General features: G+C 46.7%; 1 protein-coding gene across 2 annotated transcripts in view; it reads left to right on the forward strand.

Moving 5' to 3' along the window:
* The window catches only part of LOC134549513 (chromatin remodeling regulator CECR2), a 92,308-nt gene that overhangs the window by 52,354 nt on the left and 22,179 nt on the right, over window positions 1-17,775 (forward strand). For both annotated transcript variants that reach the window (XM_063395110.1, XM_063395111.1), the window contains exons 3-4: window positions 16,653-16,836; window positions 17,526-17,665. In XM_063395110.1, the coding sequence (XP_063251180.1) occupies window positions 16,653-16,836; window positions 17,526-17,665 (324 nt within the window). The remainder of the gene's footprint in view (window positions 1-16,652; window positions 16,837-17,525; window positions 17,666-17,775) is intronic.

Here is a 17,775-nt window from a genome sequence, read left to right on the forward strand (position 1 = left end):
TTAAAAAAAAATCACATACAAGAGAGACTGCTTTTTACCCTGCTTGATGGCTAAAGGAGTGTTGTCTGGTAACATAAAACTTCCTTTGAGTTATGGATATCTGTGTTTAACTACAGAGACTACTTACTGGGATGCTCTGTGATCTTCTCCAAAGTCTTATTTATCATAACCAATCATAGCTGTTAGGAACACCCCATTGACCTGGTTCTTGCTGTGTTAAGTACTGTAGAAGTACAGAACAAAACCCAGTTGCCTGCATTTCTGCATCTTTAGCAATAACCCCATAGCTGTCCTTGCCTGGCACCAGGTAGTTTGAGCACTTGGCCACGACAGTTTCCCCGTTGCTCTCCTCTTTTTGCTCTGAGCCAAAATACTCGTGTGTCACGATGTGCAGCTTTTGTTGTTTTATAAATACCCCTCGTAGTATCCATATACCATCTGTACCATCTGTGTGTAACTGGGTGCAATAGGTATCTAAAGCATGCTTTGGTTTGATGCCAGTGACATTGCCCACAGGTTTTTCCTGCTCCCAGCTTTTTTTGCATAGGTCTTAAAATGTCTGTCTTTTAATTGCTTCAAAAGGCAAACGCCCAGAAAAACTCTTGTTAGAATTTGAGGGTTGCAAAAAATTAAGCAGTTTGAAAAAATATCCTGGTGCTTGCTTCAGATTGTCTCTGGTATAAATTGGGTAGCTGCACAGTCCCTAGGGGCTGCCACTTTAATTCCAGCAGGAAATGTGACTTGATGACTTGTATGAAGACAGGAAGATCAGAGCTTCAGCTAACGGCAGCGGCCGCAGCAGGAGCCTTCTGCAGCTGTTTTTAAGTAAGAAGTGATGGTGTGACATGGATGTGTACACTCAACTAAAATATTCCAGAAAAGCTCCCGCTGTTCAGCTTGTCTTTGGGTGAAACTCATTGCTCAGTGTTTTGTTATTGCACTTCTGCTCTTTTTCTAATGTGATGGCATAAAAAGTTTCGGTAACTTTATCGTATTTGTTATTGGGAGGCATTTTGTGTGCTGCTACTTCGTCTCAAAAAACATCTTTGCTGCTTTTTTCTAAGTTTTATTTTCCAACGTGCACAAAGGTCAGAATGTGAGGAGGAAGAAAAACAATATCTCTTGCTGCCTTTTTTTTTTTTTCCTATGCCCCATGAGATTCTTTTCTTTTTTCACACCTCAGGGGATTGGTCCATCAGTACAGCTGCAAACTCTCTTATTGACTTCTGTGCCACCAGAGGGGATTTTCTTCCTTAGGGACCTCAATTGTTTTTTCTTGTTATTTCCTCCCTAATGCATTGGAATTTTTTTCCATCCCAAGGGGATCATTGGTTTTGCACACACCCTTTGCTCCTCTGGGATGCCTAAACTATCCTTGGAGTCTTTGGCTTGTAATTTGCACCTGGTTTGTTCTGATAGGGATAATAAGAGGATATTCCTTAACTCCTCTTCCTTCTCCACAACTGTTTAAATTATTTCTTTCCTATCCTTAGTGGTGGCATTGAGAAACACTCCCAGTATGGCATCTGAAGAGCTGTATTTCCTACTTGCTGAGTTGCCACTCAAGAACACTCTCTGTTCTGTGTATTTTCTAACACTTGTTCTGTAATTACTTATTTGAGCTTTCATCAGAAAGAGAGAGATAATCTGAAATCTTCTAACCTACTGAGGAACAGTGCCTGTTTCTGAGGACTGTGTTTAATAGCTCTGGGTATTTTGTTTCTTCCTTCTGCTTTGTCACTTTTGTCCAGCCTTGTCCTTTATCCTGTGTGGACCGTGTCCTTACAGGTACTTTGGGGGTTACCCCAGGTCTCATATTTTGGTAAAAGAGACCTCATTAAAATGCTTAACATCTTGAAATCACCCTTGTGCATGTGCCTGCATGAGCTGTGTCCCTCCAGAGCTGCTGTTTGTCAGTCTGCTCCAGGGGATAAAGTGGCAGCTCTATAGGAATAGCTGGCAAACAAGTGCTGAGATTTCAGTCTCACGGACACTGTGTGAGCTGGGCTGTGGGAAGAGCTAAGCCAAGCTCAGACTGAGCTGAATGAAGCCACCACTTCAGGCCATGGCATAACCTTTGGCCAGCCTAAGCTCAGTCACAGCAGACCTGGTGCCACCACCTCTGGGAGGAGTTTTGAACCTGCCCCTGCAGTTGTGCCGGTGACCTTGGCTATAACAACTGCTTCCACAGCCCGGCCACAGAGCACCTCACTCACTCAGAATCATATTCATGAATGCCAAGTGAATATCAACAAGATCAGCATTATTTACAGTCTGACTTTTAGCAAGTGCTGCCTTGCATACATCATGGATATTGGTGGATGGCCTCTGGAATCAACCCGGTATCGTCGGCACGGGAGATACCGTGAGGGGGCAAGGGAGATGAAGTGGCTCCATTGCTCATCTTGAATCTAATTTTAATATTTATTATAGCAATAGCCAAGCCATGCAAGGTGAGCCTTTTAAAGGGTAAAAAGTGAAAATGAAGCAGCTGGCAGGTGTTGGCAAAGGAAGGATGAGATTACAGCGGTAAAATAACACGGTCATTCAGAGATTAATGAGAAGCACAGTGGAATAAAATTATAGAGTTGAAATATAACTAAAGCTAAGTAAATGTCTTTGATTCTCAGATGGATAAAATGAATCTTTAAAGAAGAATTTGAAGAAAAGTTGGTAGCATGTTCTGGAAGTGCTATTCCATGGATGTGGTGGAGAATAAGGACCGAAAACAGTGGAAGAAAAAGAGGAAAAGCTGTGCTGTTATTGTCAGGGCAGATGGATGAGAGACAAACAGATTGGCTTGCTGGGGAGAGGGAGTTATGCAAAACATTGACAGGGAGGAATAGGTGGCTGAACTTCAAAGGAGGAATAGAGAACAGTCAGCAAAGGGTCTTGGAGACTGCAGTGATGTCACCATGCCAGTGTCAGAGCATGAATTTTGAAAGGGACAGCTGTATTTATAACTTCTTGATGTTGCAAACCAAGTACTCTGGAGGGGAGGAAGAAAGCAATGATGAAAAAAGAAACTGAGAAGGCAAGTGAAAATATCTTCTCCTTTCAAGGAAGAAGGCAAAGAACTGTGGAGAGAGACAGATGGGGTGTGCAAGTTGGCCCGATGTGAAACCTTTGCCCTCGCTTTGGAGGCTTGCAGGGATGCTCCAAAACACTGGTGCAGGATTTTTATTCCAGCACAGTTGGTTTCGCAGGCCCCTTCCACCACCTCATCCAAGTGCAGAAAGCAATGTTTAGTCCAAGGGAGAAGAATATTGGAGAAGATCTGAAGTAGCTTTTTTTGGAGCCTTTTAGCCTCGGTGGGCGTGCTGAACAGCTGGGGTGGGTGCTGGCCAGCTGCTAGGCCACTGTGATAACGTGGTGTGTCATGTCAGTCTCCAAGTCACCTATGCTTTTACTTTTTCTCCCATTTTACTTTTGATCCTTCCTTAGTTTCTTTGCGGCTCAACCAATGTAGTGGTTTAAACTTTAGGGAAAAGGAGGTGAAAGACCTGTTCTGAAACAAATCCCAAAAGGGACTTCTTTAGGACCTATTTATCTATAAAAACTTGGGTTTATCCATGGTCTCCAGAAACTTATAATGTGTGAGGCTGGTTCTAAGGAATGAATTTGCTAAGCTTATTTGCTTCAAGGCAACCCCACGCTAGGTATTTTGTGCCTCACAGGGGACTCTTTTTTCTGACATTAAATGTATTTCCTGTGAGCAGCAAGGCACATAAGGGCTTGTTTCATATGGATTTGTGCTGTAATACAGCATGTGTCCTATTTCCCCACCATCATCAAGACAATAACTGCAGCTTCTTCCCCACAGTGCTCATCCTCCCTGGAATACCCTAAGGTCCTCTCTGCAGCCCCCAAACAATCAGAAGTGCTTATGGCACAGCAATACTGTTGTCTTTCCTTGTGGCAATGAATTGGGAGCATGCTTTCTGTTGATGGGCACTAGGAATGAACAATACAGCATTAAGCTGGCTTCACTTGTTCTTCAAGGATCCAGGAATGAATAGTAAGTAATGATCCTCTTCCAGTCTGAATGTGGAGTGGTAAGCCCCATTCCTATTCGCCCCTTCAGAATATAGGAGATGTATTTGGCTCTTTTGTGAGTTAATCAGCTCCAGCTCCCAAGGAGCTTCTCCTCAAAAAGAATCAAATAACAGTAGCCGAAAGAAAAAAGCGTGTGGATTAAAATTGGCAAGTAGATATTGAAGCCTGGCTAGATGCAGGTGAAGGTCATTGGTGGGAGAAGTGAATTGTCATTGCAGAAAAACCAAAGTCCTTGCTGTTCAATCACAAGGTGAAATTTGGGCTGTAGGTAACATTTGTTTGTGCTGGACCATCCAGAAGACTCAAGAGTATTGTAGCTTGATCTTCATTTCATCACGGCCACAGTGGCTTCTTGTTGGGGCATACCCTGCATGCTTGGTTGTCGAGGTCACGCAGAACCAGGACACTAAACAAGGAAATAAAAATCCGTGCTTTAAAAACCAAAATCGTGCCCCTGAAGCAGCGTGTGGCAGCAGCAGGGAGTGCAGACCCGTTCTCACACATCATTTGTCTGTGTGGCCATCAGCACCCCTCCCTGCTCCTCTCCAGGTCAGAGCAGTGTGTGCTGGCTGCAGCCGTGGTGCAGGAACTGCAGAACCCGCAGCAGAACCCCTCAAAGCAGCAGCCAGCAGCCTGCATCTCACCCCCCACCAGTGCTACCCAAACCCCCCAGTCATCTTCCCCAGAGGAACTTGTTCATTCCTCTTTGAGCACTCGGATCTCCCTCTCTTTTTCTTTTCCTTTTTCTTTTTTTCCTTTTTCTTTTTTTTTTTTTTTTTCCTATCAAACAACCTGTAACTAGTTCTTGGGTTAGTTAATGGTTCTGACACTGGTTCTTTTTGTTTGGATCCCTCCAGAGATTGCCCTTTGTTATTCAAAGCGCAAGGTACTTGACACAGAAGCAATGCAGAAGCCCCCGGGCTTCAAACGCTGTCCTGGCTGTGTGATCCTTGTGCCCATGAGCGATTCCCATCCTCAGTGTCTGATAAGCCTTGGGGAAGAAATGGGAAAAGAATGCAGCACTCCGAATTCCTGAGGGGTGCTGGGAGGCAACCACCCATCCGTGTGGGGACTGGAGGAGGTTCACCTGCTGTCCAGGGCCTTTCAGATTCAGCATTTCATGCTGCCAGGGCACCCTCCTGCCTTTGACTTTCTTTACAAAGGTGAGAAAAATCAGGCCTCCAGTCTGCCTGTTAGGGAGAAAGGCATCTTGCTTTGCTAAGTTGTTTGCAGAAATGTCCAGGTCAGATGGGTTTGTGTTTAGGCACAGAAATTGCTTTTTGAGCTCTAAAACTGACCCTAGGAACTGCTGTCTTGGATTTGCTGTGCTGCTCTCTGTACTAAGAGAGGACCTTCGGGTATTCCAGATTCTTTGGGTTTGTGTCACATCCAAAAAGTGGCATAATTTACTGATACTGTTAAGTCTATTAGTGTCATGCAGCCTGCTGCTATGCCTGTAGAATCTCAGGTTTGGCATCAGCATGGCTTAATCTTCTCTTGGTGATCTTCAGCTTCACCAGGGACCAGCTGTGCTCCACAAGTCAGAGCATTGTTCCTTCTGTCTTACTCTGCACCTCTGTCCTGTGCACCAGTACCGTGGACTTCAGAACCTATCATGAAAACATCTCTTTGCCATTATCTTCCCATCCTTTGGTACCAGTGTTTGTGCTGTGCCTTTAGCACACAGCCTGGTGCTGGCTCAGACTCAGGACCTCTCTTCTGTCTCCTGCCATTCTGCCTTGGCCACTGGTCTGTGTCACTCACTTTCTGATTTTGAACATGACAGAGTTATCCTCTTTTGCTGAACTGTTCAGCAACCCCCACCAAAGAAGCAGAAGCCTCTTATTTCTTGACAGACATTGGAGTTTTCTTCCCATTCAGACAGGCAGGATGTCTGACCAACCTTCTCACCTGGAGATTCCTGGAAGTTCCTATGTATTTCCAGATGCACAGTATTTTACAATTTCAGCCATATCTCAAGGAACTGATGTCTCTATTTTCAAGCCTTCTTCCATGCTGGAGCTGTAGTACAGGTTTCAACACGATGGTTGAAAATACATGTCAGTGACTGATTACAGAGCTGTTTTCCTCTTGGAGTTTGCAGCTACCCTTGCTGCTTTCCTGGGCTGTATATCACATTGAATGCAACTGATTTGTTACTGCAGGCTTTGACTGATGGTTTCAGAGTAGTACCCTAAGGGCAAAGTTGAATAAACTGTGAATACAGGGTGTCTGTGGGGTTAGTGTGTCAGCAAAGCTGGGCAGGTGTGTTTAAACACACGTTTGGTGTGAACATGGTCACCCAGAGCCAAGACCAACAGTGCCCAGGGAAAATTGCATCATCACCCTTAATTTATTGTATTTATGCAGATGTAATTAAGGGACAAGACAGTTTTTGAAACTGTCTCAGATTCTCTTCTTTCTATGCATTCAAGGTAAATAATCCTTTCTGTTCATCTAATGCTACACTAATTCATGTTTTCACAGATTATATATAGCAATACAGCATATATAACATGTTTGCTCAATATAGTGATGTTTCATGATCTTTTAGCAGAATTCCTTTCCCTGTTTAATCCAGTTATCCAACTCATTGATTTGTCATTATCGGTTTTCACTCAAATTGCAGCTTCAGTAGTGGGGGATGGAGTTCCTGCTTCCCTGTCCAAAACCCTGCATGTATTGAGAGCACAAGTCACCCCTTGATGGAGATTGTGCAGAGACTCACTGAGTTTGAAGGAGGGGTTGAGCTAGCACTGAAAGACAAATAAATTTTATTTTAGTCCCAGTAACATTCCCTGGATCTGTCCGGGCAGGGTATGTATCCTCCTGCTAATCCCCTTTGTCCCCAGGATTTTCTTTTCCTGTGGTACCAGTAACCTGCAAGTGTTGTTTGGGATGTTTCTGGCTGCTCTGGTTTCATTGATACTCATATTCCTATTTCTTCAACACAAAACACAGAAGCAGCCCTTGCTCCTACCTAAAAAACATATGCAGGGCCCTGCACCCAGCATGCATCTAGTTAACAATATGTGTCTTCCTCATCCTCCAAGAACTGCATAATCCACCAGGCTTGGCAAATCCAACCCCTTTTCCCTCCAATGTTTCACATCTTCCCACCAATCTCTTTCTTTCCCTGGCTCACTTGGCCGTGCTGGTCTCTTGGGATGGGGAGATGGATGCTGGGCATCTGCTCACTCCTTCCTCGTGTTGTGGTGGGGAGGGTGAGGGAGAAAACAGCCAAGGCAGATCAGGGCAGTGAGGAGCAGCTGGGCATAGGTGAAAGAAGGGCCATCAGCGCCTTCAGGTTGTGTTTCCTTCACATAAAATTACTTTCACCTTCTCACACGGAAGGAGAAACAACAATATGTCTTTGCCTCCCTGTACTTTGAGGTGTTAGGGGCAGGGCCTTGGCACAAAACACTTGTGGCCCCTCCTGCTGATCCTGGGGATGGTGATGAAAACAGAGCAGCCCTGGCTCGCAGAAGGGTGCTTGGAGCTCCTGCAAGCAGGAATATGACAGGACAGTTCAAAGTAACAGGTATGTGTGATTTCTCCTGCCAGTGCTGCCTTTCTCTCACACAGCCCAATTAACAGGGGTCACAGAGCACTGATTAGCTGCCTTGGCACTTTGTGAACATAAAGCAGTGAAAAATCCAGGGTGAATGGGGGAAAAAAGATCAAATAGACACTTATCTCAGCACTCCTGCCTGTCCCTGCATTTGCCAGCCTAAGGAAGAGCCTTTCCAGAAGAGACCAATGCAGGACAGTGCTGTCTCTGTGCTGATATCTCTGCTGCTTTTCTGCCTTTTCTCAGCAAAATAACAAACAAGGCACCCCAGCAGCTGTGTGGTTCTTAGGGCTGTTGCTAGATAAGAGCCAAATCACTGGAGAAGCGTGGGCCACAGGCAGCTGGGGAAGATCAGAGCCTGCCCTTTTGCCACACTGGTGTGTGAGATGGCTTCAGTCCCTCCTGTCCTTGGTGTGAGGGAAAAGGGCTGGCAGGCAGCACATACCAGCTCAGGGGAGGTAAAAGGGCATCTCCACCTAGTTTAAGATTTGCTGAGCGTGGTCTAGTAACGCCAAGGAGCCCAAGCCAGAAATTTCCATGGTTGCTCAGGCTGTGGTTGGGGTGAGAAATCTGGGCTAGCAGACCTGGGATGTTCCTGAAGGGTGGGCAGCTGTGGTCACCTCGTGCCTTCCCCTCTCTTCTCTTCCCTTTTTTTGGGGGTAGCAAAGCAACGCTCCCCCTTCAGCTGTCATACCCAGGTTAAGTGGCTGCACTTGCTTCTGTCAAGCCAGCACATGCTCCTGTGGTGTGATCCCTTATTAGAGCAGACAGCCCACAGCAGCTCTCCATTCTCCCTGCCTCCCCAGAGACACTGCCTCGCTCCAGAGCTGTTCCTATTCTGCTTCTCTGTGGGATATGCAGCGTGTCTGCCAGCTCCCCTTCCAGCTCCCCCAGGTCTGACTGCATGGGATATGGAGGGAGACAAGGAGTGGGAGAGCTCTCACAGCTGCTGACAGCCAGGGGTTTCCATAGATGGTTTTTTCCCCTCTCCTAAAGAAGAACTTCTGGAGTTCAGGTGGGAAGCCCACCATGTAAATCCAACCATGTACATTAGTTTTAAAATCTCTAATTAGATAAAAATTTCTGTAGCAGGATCATACCACCCTTCTGCTGGTGAACCTCCTGTCCTGGCTTAGTGTTACCATGCTGGAGGAAAGCTGCAGAACCCTGATGTCTTCTCTAAGCATGGCTTCAGCATATTCTCCAGGTGGTCTCTGGTCTCTGCCATGCTTGAGTTCTGGCAGTGAGTTATGGGATGGACAATGAGGAGCAGGGAACAGGAACTGCTTGAGTGATGAAATCTACTGTCCTTGACCTTTGTGGAAGGTGTGGGTGTATCTTTCATGGATGTGGAAGCCTCCAATTGCCCACGTTTCAGACTGCCAAATCCAGGAGATAGGCCAGACTGTTTTAGGGAAGAGCTGCTCTACTTAACATCTGCTAACTAGGTAATCTTCTATCCTTCTGTTTTGAAACAAAACAATGGTTCTAATGTAGAAAGACTGTATTCCCATGGTCAGCAATGGTGAAGACAAATGTCCCTGTGTGTAGAGCCCAGTGCCATCCACCTGCTGGAATCTTCAGATGTCTTTCTCTTCCCTTACCTGATGACCATACAGGTAAGCCACAGAATTTGTGAGGTCTGGGCAATGTCTGCATTCAAAAAACTAGTTCTAGCTTGCCATGGAGGACAAAAGGCAGACCCGTGCATGCCTTGTGATGGTCTTGTGCTCCAGCAATCTCTGCTGTCTTTACAACTCTGGGAGGAGAAACTTCACTCTGGAGGTCTGATCCATGTAATTTGAATTAGTTTTCCCCCCTACTTTGTGATCTCATTCAGGGTCCTTAATGTCAGCTGTACTCCTCTTGTTCAGTCTCTGGTAGGCCAGCAGGTTTTCTCCAGGCACTGAAAAGCAGGATGTGTCTGAGTGTTTGTTTCCTTCATCACAAGAGCTCAGCAGGGTTAGACCTTGCCGAGGTCTGTCACAAGTGTGGTGTGGAGTTACTGCTCCGTCTAGACTGTCCTTGGCTGGAATTTTTGAAGCCTGTCCCCATCCGTGGTGCAGCTGGTGGCACTGCTAAAGGTGGCTGTTAAAGCCTGAGGTGGTGATTCCTGGATCTCCAGCCTCCTGGTCATTTTGCTGTTCTGTGCAGGACCCTTCAGGAGGGTGCTGCTCGCCCTTGGGCCTCAGGCAGTTTGCCCACCCTGATGACAAGCTGGCCCGTGGTCTGAGCAATATGTGCTCCCTCTTGGCTTTGCCTTCTGGGCCAGCTGCACACGCAGGGCTTGGAAGGATTCCTCTCCAGCCTCCCTCTCCTCCCCCTGAAGGATGGGGCTGTCTCTTTTTCCCCCTCATCGTACTTGACTTGGTTTCTCAGTAGGGTAAATTGAAGGTGAAGTACAAGCTGGTCCATAAAGCTTCCTCCCCCACCTCAGATAAGAAAGCTCATTAATACAGTAAAAAAAAGGTCTCCATTGTTACATGAGAGCTCAAGGTCAGGCTGGTAGTAGTAACTCATATTGCTTCTAAGGTCAGCCTAAGCTTTCTCTTTCTGACAAGCCACGATAGATTGATCATGGGGGCCCTTACATTATTTTTTTTTTCTTCAGAAATAGGCTTTGCTTCTCCTGACCCTCTTAATGATGTTTGACTGAGGTCATCCCAGCAAACCCTGAATCCTTCCCATTACCTTCCAGAGGGCTTGCCTTTGTGCCAAAGCATTGTATGCTTGTTAAGAATTAAGCTTTCCTGATCTCTGCTGTAGCAAAGAAGCTGTCTTCATTGGAGAGGCGAGAAATATCTTGAATGCCATCTGTCAGTTAATGCTCTCATTAACACCTGAGTGACTCCCAACACCAAGCTGGTGCCTTTTTGCCAATTCAGAACCTAAAAGGTGCCAGCCCATAAGGTGAAATATCTTCAGTCCATAAAATTATTCCATTATAAAACGTCTGTTCTGAGAAGACCTAGATTTTTGTTGTTGTCTCTTTTAACTAGAGAGATCACAAAGGCAAAGCCAGTTCTCTTGTGTGCTGTGAATTAGATGCCCAAGAAGTGTTTTTTCATTTGGTACTGAGAACCTCCTAAAAGCAACACTTGTGCTGGGTGACTGAATTTATCAGAGTCTTTTTCAGCTTTTAAAGCCTTTACCAGACAGAAGTATCACCTCTATTATCTCCCTTGCTGGCTAACTCTGTAATAGGAACTTCAAGAGTAATTACGTTTACGTTTAAATGGTCTTTGGTAGAAAGGCTGAGCTCTCCCACTCTCATTTTCCGTGTTCCTCCCACATACAACTCTTGGACAGGAGTTGGAAGAGGTCTGTTGTTGTTCCTGCTCTCTGTCACGCTCTGGTTTTGTCAGGGTTCTTGGTGTTAATCTCAAGAACAATATACTGGCTGGGATTAGATGCAGGTCAGACTTGCCTTTTTCCCAGCAGTTTTAGCTCCAGAGCATGCCAGTGTTTACTCTTCCATTGCATTTTGTAAATTAAATGAAACGAGAGCCTTAAAACACTGTCAACATGACAGATATTCTAGCTAGTGGGTCCAGGCAATTATTTGGCATCTAAACTTTCAGAAGGCTTATTTGTGTGTGCCAGCAGTGTCCAAAAGTTGTTGGTAAATTTTTGTCTCTGATATTTCAGCTCCTCACCCTGATGTTTCCTTTAATCCAATATTTGCTCCCATAGGCTCGGAGATTTTGTGAGAGGTGGGTTTTAGGGTTTTTTTGAGAGATGTGTGGGGGGAGGGCTTGTAAAAGAATTGGCAGCAGTAGACCAGTTAGGGCAATGTGCTGTGACAGTAATTCCACACTTGGGCCATGGCATGCTGCCTGCAGGAAGCACAGATTGACACGGGGACTCTCTTACTGAATTAGTGTTTGGTTTAGCTTTTGTTTGTTTGGCTTGATTTTGTTTACAGTTTTCCAGCCAAGATTTGATTTACTTTGGAGTCTTTAGAACTAAAAGCACAAGTGACTCTGCTTCCTTTGGGCACGAGGATAAAAAAAAATAAGCATGTGTGTCTGTACACATAATTCAGCCCCAATTTTCTCAGAAGGAATTTCACGTTGAGCTTCTCCCACAGGGTCCCTGTGGGGCTGGGGTCTCTAGGTGCAGCTGCTCCCTGCCAAGAGCGCACAGCAGAACCTCCAACCAAATTTTTCCATAGATCCTGTCAGCTCTGTGAAATTCTCCTCCTCTCTCTTTTCCCGAGGTCTCCAAAGGAGCCCCTCTAGGAAGCCGGGCACGGTGACCAAGCTGCTTTTTTGTGACAGCAGAGCATGACCCCACGCGTTCAAAGGGATGGGAAGGGTGCCTCTCCTTTGAGCAGGGAAAACGCTGGGATTGCCAGGCGGGGGGAGGAGTCCTCAGCTCCCCTCTGGAGCAGCAGAGCAGCCTCCCTCTCTGGGAGGCAGCAGATGGCCGGGCTGCGGCACGGAGCTGTCAGGGCTGGATCATTTCTCTGGCTCTTCTGGGCGCTGATACCCACGGTGCAGAGGAGCCCCTCCCTCAGCTTGCTCCATCTTCTTTATGCCCTGATTTCTTTGCAGCTGCTGCTAAGGATCACAGGCAACTTGAGCTGCGGCCTCAGTGGTGCTCCTGTGGATGGTGTGAGGCTGTTCCTCCCCTTTGACACACATGTGCTAGGTTGTGTCCTTCCCTGTGCCCCAGATTTCCCTTTGTGTATGCAACATACCATTAAAACTTTCAACCACAGTTGCAATTCAGCTTTGACCTCCTTTCTAATCTTTGCAAAAAAAGATAGGGACCTCTGACAACAACCCTGTGGTTTCAGAGTGGAGCCAGGGATAAGACTAAGAATTGCACTTGAAAAACCATCTGCATCCATGTATATGCATGTACCACTCCACCACTGCCCCACTACAGCTATCCAACACTGAGGGGCAACTGCAAAGCAAGGGATGTTTTGACAAGTGAGAGAGAGTTTATCTCAGTTTATGAAATATTAATGGTGCTAATCATGTTGGCATGGGAGAAGTTTTGGAGTTGCAGAGCTTTTGGAGGTGCCTTTTCTGGTTTGTTGTAGCTGGTTTCTGTAGTGCCTTTCCTTGGTTAGTGAGCTGTGTGGAAGCTGCCTGTGCTGTACATCAGGAAGTGGTTGAGATGTGGCAAGAGCCGTGGCCCGTGGTCTCACACTTTTCTCATAAATTGTTTCTAAGACTCCCAATTTACTTTTGGAAGAGGGTTGGTTTTCCTTTGGATGCGTGCCCTGAGACAGAATGTGCCCGTGTACCAGTTCAACCTCCTTGGGAATGCTCCAGTTTGTAGAGAAAAGGACAGGACTGACCTAACGCTGCCTCCACATGCTGGGTGTTTTTACACATCTCAGTGGTGCTGAGAACCTCTGGAGAAGAGATACATCTGTCTTCTCAGCTCAGTGATCTCCTTCCTGCCTTCTTCCCACTTACAAAAGAGTTCTTGGAGGTTCTCAGCTACAGCAGAGACTCTGTAAGACTTTCAAGTGTATTGCTGTCCCACTAGTGAGCTTGAAGAAAGGGTATTTAACAGACTGTATCCACATAATTCCATTTTTGGATCCAGTCTCTCTGATCCTTGGGTTTGAATTTTACAGGTTATTCCAAACAGCTATTCCTGGGCATTCCTGCTTTGCGCAGGGAAGAACCCCAAGGGCAGGGTTCTCATAGATTGCTGTCCTCCCTGCAGATTTTCTTCTCCAAACCAAGAGAGCTGTTTCAGAAACTTTTTCAAAGGCAAATGTAAGAGATGGGATAAATGAAACTAGCTGTAGGTGTGGCAGACAGGGTGAGGACGAGCACCCTACATTTGTCTGGAGGAAGGAGGTCGGTTCCCATTAAGAGGGAAAATATAAATTGGGTAAGATTGAGAGTGATTGGGAATGCCTTGAGACATCTGTTTCCCATCTCTGGTTCTCATTTCTATCCTTATTCAAAGCGACAAATGCACAGTAGCTGTCTTTGAAAATTGATGGGGGTAGGAACTCAAAAGTACTCTTAAGAGCAGAGCTTGTAATGCACCGAACGCCGGGTGGACGGCGGAAATTTCTAGTGTTAGCCACTTATGTGAAAGTCAAACTAAAACCAAATTGGTTAAATCAACAGAGCCAATCCCTAGGGGGAAGGAGAGTTACATAGGCAGAGATTTCAAATGATCTTCTGGAATTAAGCAGCTTCCTGGATCAGTTTTCTTTGAAAGCAGCCAAAATGATAGAGCAAGATAAGTGAACTCGTGCAAGTGGTAAAAGTATCTGTCTGCACCATTCCCTCCCACATTTTTTTAGGTAGAAAAAAAAATAGGAGTAGATAAAACCCTTCTACTTTTGTGGTTTCTTCCTGGCAATCCTTTTCATCCACTAGTTATTCAGGATCCTAGGGAAACTGCTTTTTCAGTCCATTTTGATTTGAAATAGGCAGAACCTCTGTATCAGATTTGATGAGATAATCTTCTGCCTTGAGCTCTGGCAGAGTTGAAGAACTGAACTTGTGGGGCTGAAACTCTTGCTCTCTGAAAGCTTACAATTGTTTGCCTTCTGCTTCTGGGCTAAGCATCCAAATACAAGTGATGCTTTACTGCTTTCAGGAAAAGATGTTCTCATCACTATTTCTGTTCTGGAAGACAATCAAAACTGCCTTTTTTTCTTTTTTTCTTTCTCTCTTTCTATCTTTCTCTCTCTCTTTCTCTCTTTCTCTCTTTTTTCCTCTCTTTCTCTCTTTCTCTCTTTCTCTCTTTCTCTCTTTCTCTCTTTCTCTCTCTCTCTCTTTCTCTCTCTCTCTCTCTCCTTCTCTTCTTCTCTCCTTCTCTCCTTCTCTCTTTCTCTTCTTTTTTTATTTTAATCTAATGACTTCTGTAAATATCTGACATTTAAGATATGTGATCAAATACCACTCTTAAAAAGTCTGTAAAGGGAATCTATTATTGCTCCCTTTCCCAAATCGAAGTCCTTGCTGTAAGTCAGGTCTTGGGATATTTGAGAAAGACAACGCAGGAATGCACAGCTACTTCAGGTAGGTGTACTGTGTACTGAATATCTCACTCTAAAAAGGGATGTTTGCTGTAGTTTTCATCCTAAAATTACCAACGACTTGAGGCAGTTCTGAGGCATTTCATAAAATGTCAGTCCTCCCTTTCTGACTGAACTTTGTCAGCGTAGGGGGCTGTTTCAAATTATATTTGTCTGATTGCTGATATTAGTGAAACAACAACACTTGGGAGCACTGATGCTTTGCTTGTGCCATGCAGATGGAGCAGACTGCAGGCTGCAGAGGGCACTAGGTTTAGGTACACTCGAGCGCCTGTTGTTAAACACAACCAGAGGGCTGGCAACAGTGGTGCAGTGAGGGGAAATATCTCTGGGAGGTCAGCTTGCATTTGACGTCAGAGAGAAGCAGGCTGGTGAGGAGTGATCTGCAGGGTGATCTGCACTTCCCTCTACTCAAGGAGGAAGGGAAACATGCCAGGTGGACATGGCTTGAGGCATCTGTTCCTTCGTTCTCGCAGTCACTGTCCAGTCATGGTCCTTGCAAAGAAGTCCGGTCTTTACCAATTGTCTGAAGACCCTGTCTAATAGCTAACTTCTTGTTGACTTTTAATGATCTTTCTCCAGCTGGATCACACTCCTCCACCTCTTTGTTAAAATATAATAGCTTTTGTAGAAGTTAGCAATTTCTCAGGGAAGTGCAATTCTGTAGTGCTGGCGCCGTTCCATTAATCATATAGAGTAATCTGCTTGTGCCAAAAACCTATCAAGTGGAGCTGCCTTTTTGAGAGCTGGTGGGAATGTGTACCCAGTGGTGTTCTTGCTGGCATATGGACTTCCCGTGTGTGCAAGAATGGCTGGGCCATGGGGGGGGTCCCCTTTTGCTGTGCTCAGGGTACACAACTCGAGCAGGCTGAGCGAGCCTGGCGACTCTCAGGACTCAAAGTCATATGGACAGATCTTCAGAAAGTTTTGTGTTTTTAGGGACATGGCCCCTTTTCGTTCCTTCCCCTGAAATTTTGAGCATTCAGAATAAAGGCTTGAGTCTCATTGAAATATAGAGAGGAGTTCTTTTAGCCTTAAGCTCCATCAGTGGTCTTATACGTGTCAGATGGGGATATTCACTCTCAGTGCTAGATGATGGTAAGAAATATCTGCTTCCTTGGGTTTTATGATGAACTGCTGGCAGTGACAGCAGGACTTAATGTGACCCAGCTAGAAAATGAGAAACATCATTTTAATAGTAATGTTTATGAAGAGTTCAAGTGTTCATCTTGATCATCTGGGGGAGTAGAGAGGGAGGGAGTCCTCTACTGACTCCTTTTTGGGAGGGGCACTCCTGTTGGGGATGAGCCTTGTTGTGTGGCAGTGTCCAAGCCACATGTATGAGGTGGGCTGTGCTCATGTCTGCCAGAGCCACCAATGGAGGAACAGGCAGAAAGTGGCAACACCTTTGGGGATGGAGGGAGAGGAGACCAGGGACCACCACAGGAATATGGGAAGCATGCAGCAGCAAAGTGGGGAGGAAGTGATCAGCTGTGCAAAGTCTCAAGTCATTGAACCAGGGCATGGAAAACTTCTAAAGAAGTAGAGAGGAGCAGGGCTTGGCAATGACAGATGTGAGGGGCAAAGGGAAATGTGAAGAAAATGGTCTCCACATCAAATGGGAAGAGTTGGAAGGGAAACAGGCTCATAAATTGCGTTGCATTCTTTTTTAGTAAAGGGTTGCTATTGGTGCTAGCACGAGGCACTGCCCATTGGGATAGAAAGGGGATGAGTTGCTACCATGCTTGGCTCCTTCTGCTTAGAAAAGAATAAAGTCTGTGTATAAAAAGCTGTGTGTAACATGTCATCCTGTGGTGCTGCTGTGAGATTGCTGCACGTTGGGAATGTGAATGATGGAGCTGCACCCATCCATATCTGACAGTTTTCCTTCAGCTGCTCTCGGGCTCTGCGCTGTTCGCTGCAGTTGCTTGGTGCACCGGGCATTTCTGGACATGACGAACTGCAGTAAGTGTGTGTGACCTTTTCTGCCTTGGTTAGACCCCAGACGTTTCACAGCTACCTGGAGGACATCATCAACTACCGCTGGGAGCTGGAGGAGGGGAAGCCCAACCCTCTGCGGGAGTGCACCTTCCAGGAGCTGCCCCTGCGCACGCGGGTGGAGATCCTGCACCGCCTCTGCGACTACCGCCTCGACGCAGACGATGTCTTCGACCTCCTCAAGGTGCCTGGGGCAGCAGGGATGAGGGAAACTGGGTGCCCACAGGAGCTGGGCTGGATCAGAATCTTCCTGGGATGAGGAGGGGTCACAGCTTGTCAGCAGTTCCCTTTGCCCTCCTCTGCCTTGCATTGGCTTGCTCAGGACTTGGGCCCTTGTCCTGTGTGGATGTATTCATAACATGGGAGTAAGGAAATTGGCTTCATTGGCTGCTCTTTCTGCAAAGAGGGAGTTTGGAGATGCTTTAATGGGAATGGCAGGGCTGTGAGAGCTGAGACTGCTGCCTTGCTGAGGGATGCTGTGAGATGAAAGGATGGGGATGAGGTATACTGGGGGAGGGTGGAGGAGGGGAGGGGGGCAGGGAGCTTCTCAGGGCTGTGCGTGACTGTCGCCAGCACTAATTAGACCTTCCCTGTCAGGAGCACCAGAGATGAAATGTTAAAACGAGAGAGGCCATTCAAATTAGAGATGCCAATCTAAATCCCTCCCTGGACAGAGAGCGAACGTCGCCTTCCCCCCGGAGTAACATTTTCCCAGCTCGGCCGGGAGGAGCAGCTGTACTGCTGCTGTGGCATGGTGGGAGGGAAGGAGGGAGGGAGGGAGGTGTTTACGGAGGGGTGTCATCATGTCTCGTGTGACAATGTGGCCGCTTTTCAACTTGTCACCGTCTGGCGGGGGGCTCCCGGTGGGCGCAGGGCTTGGACGCCGACAGCCTCCGCGTGGAGCCGCTGGGCGAGGACAGCAGCGGCGCCCTGTACTGGTACTTCTACGGCACCAGGATGTACAAGGAGGACCCTGTGCAGGGCCAACCCAACGGGGAGCTGGCTCCAGACAGGTAACAGTGCACCCCCTGCCGCGTGTGGGTGCAGCCAGCCCGGCCGAGGGGCTCCGCCTGACTGCTGTTGTGCCGGGGGGAGCGGGGCCTGGAGAGGGGCAGCGCGGGCG

This window comes from Prinia subflava, chromosome 4 (assembly GCF_021018805.1).
Source record: "Prinia subflava isolate CZ2003 ecotype Zambia chromosome 4, Cam_Psub_1.2, whole genome shotgun sequence".
NCBI classification, from domain to species: Eukaryota; Metazoa; Chordata; class Aves; order Passeriformes; family Cisticolidae; genus Prinia; species Prinia subflava.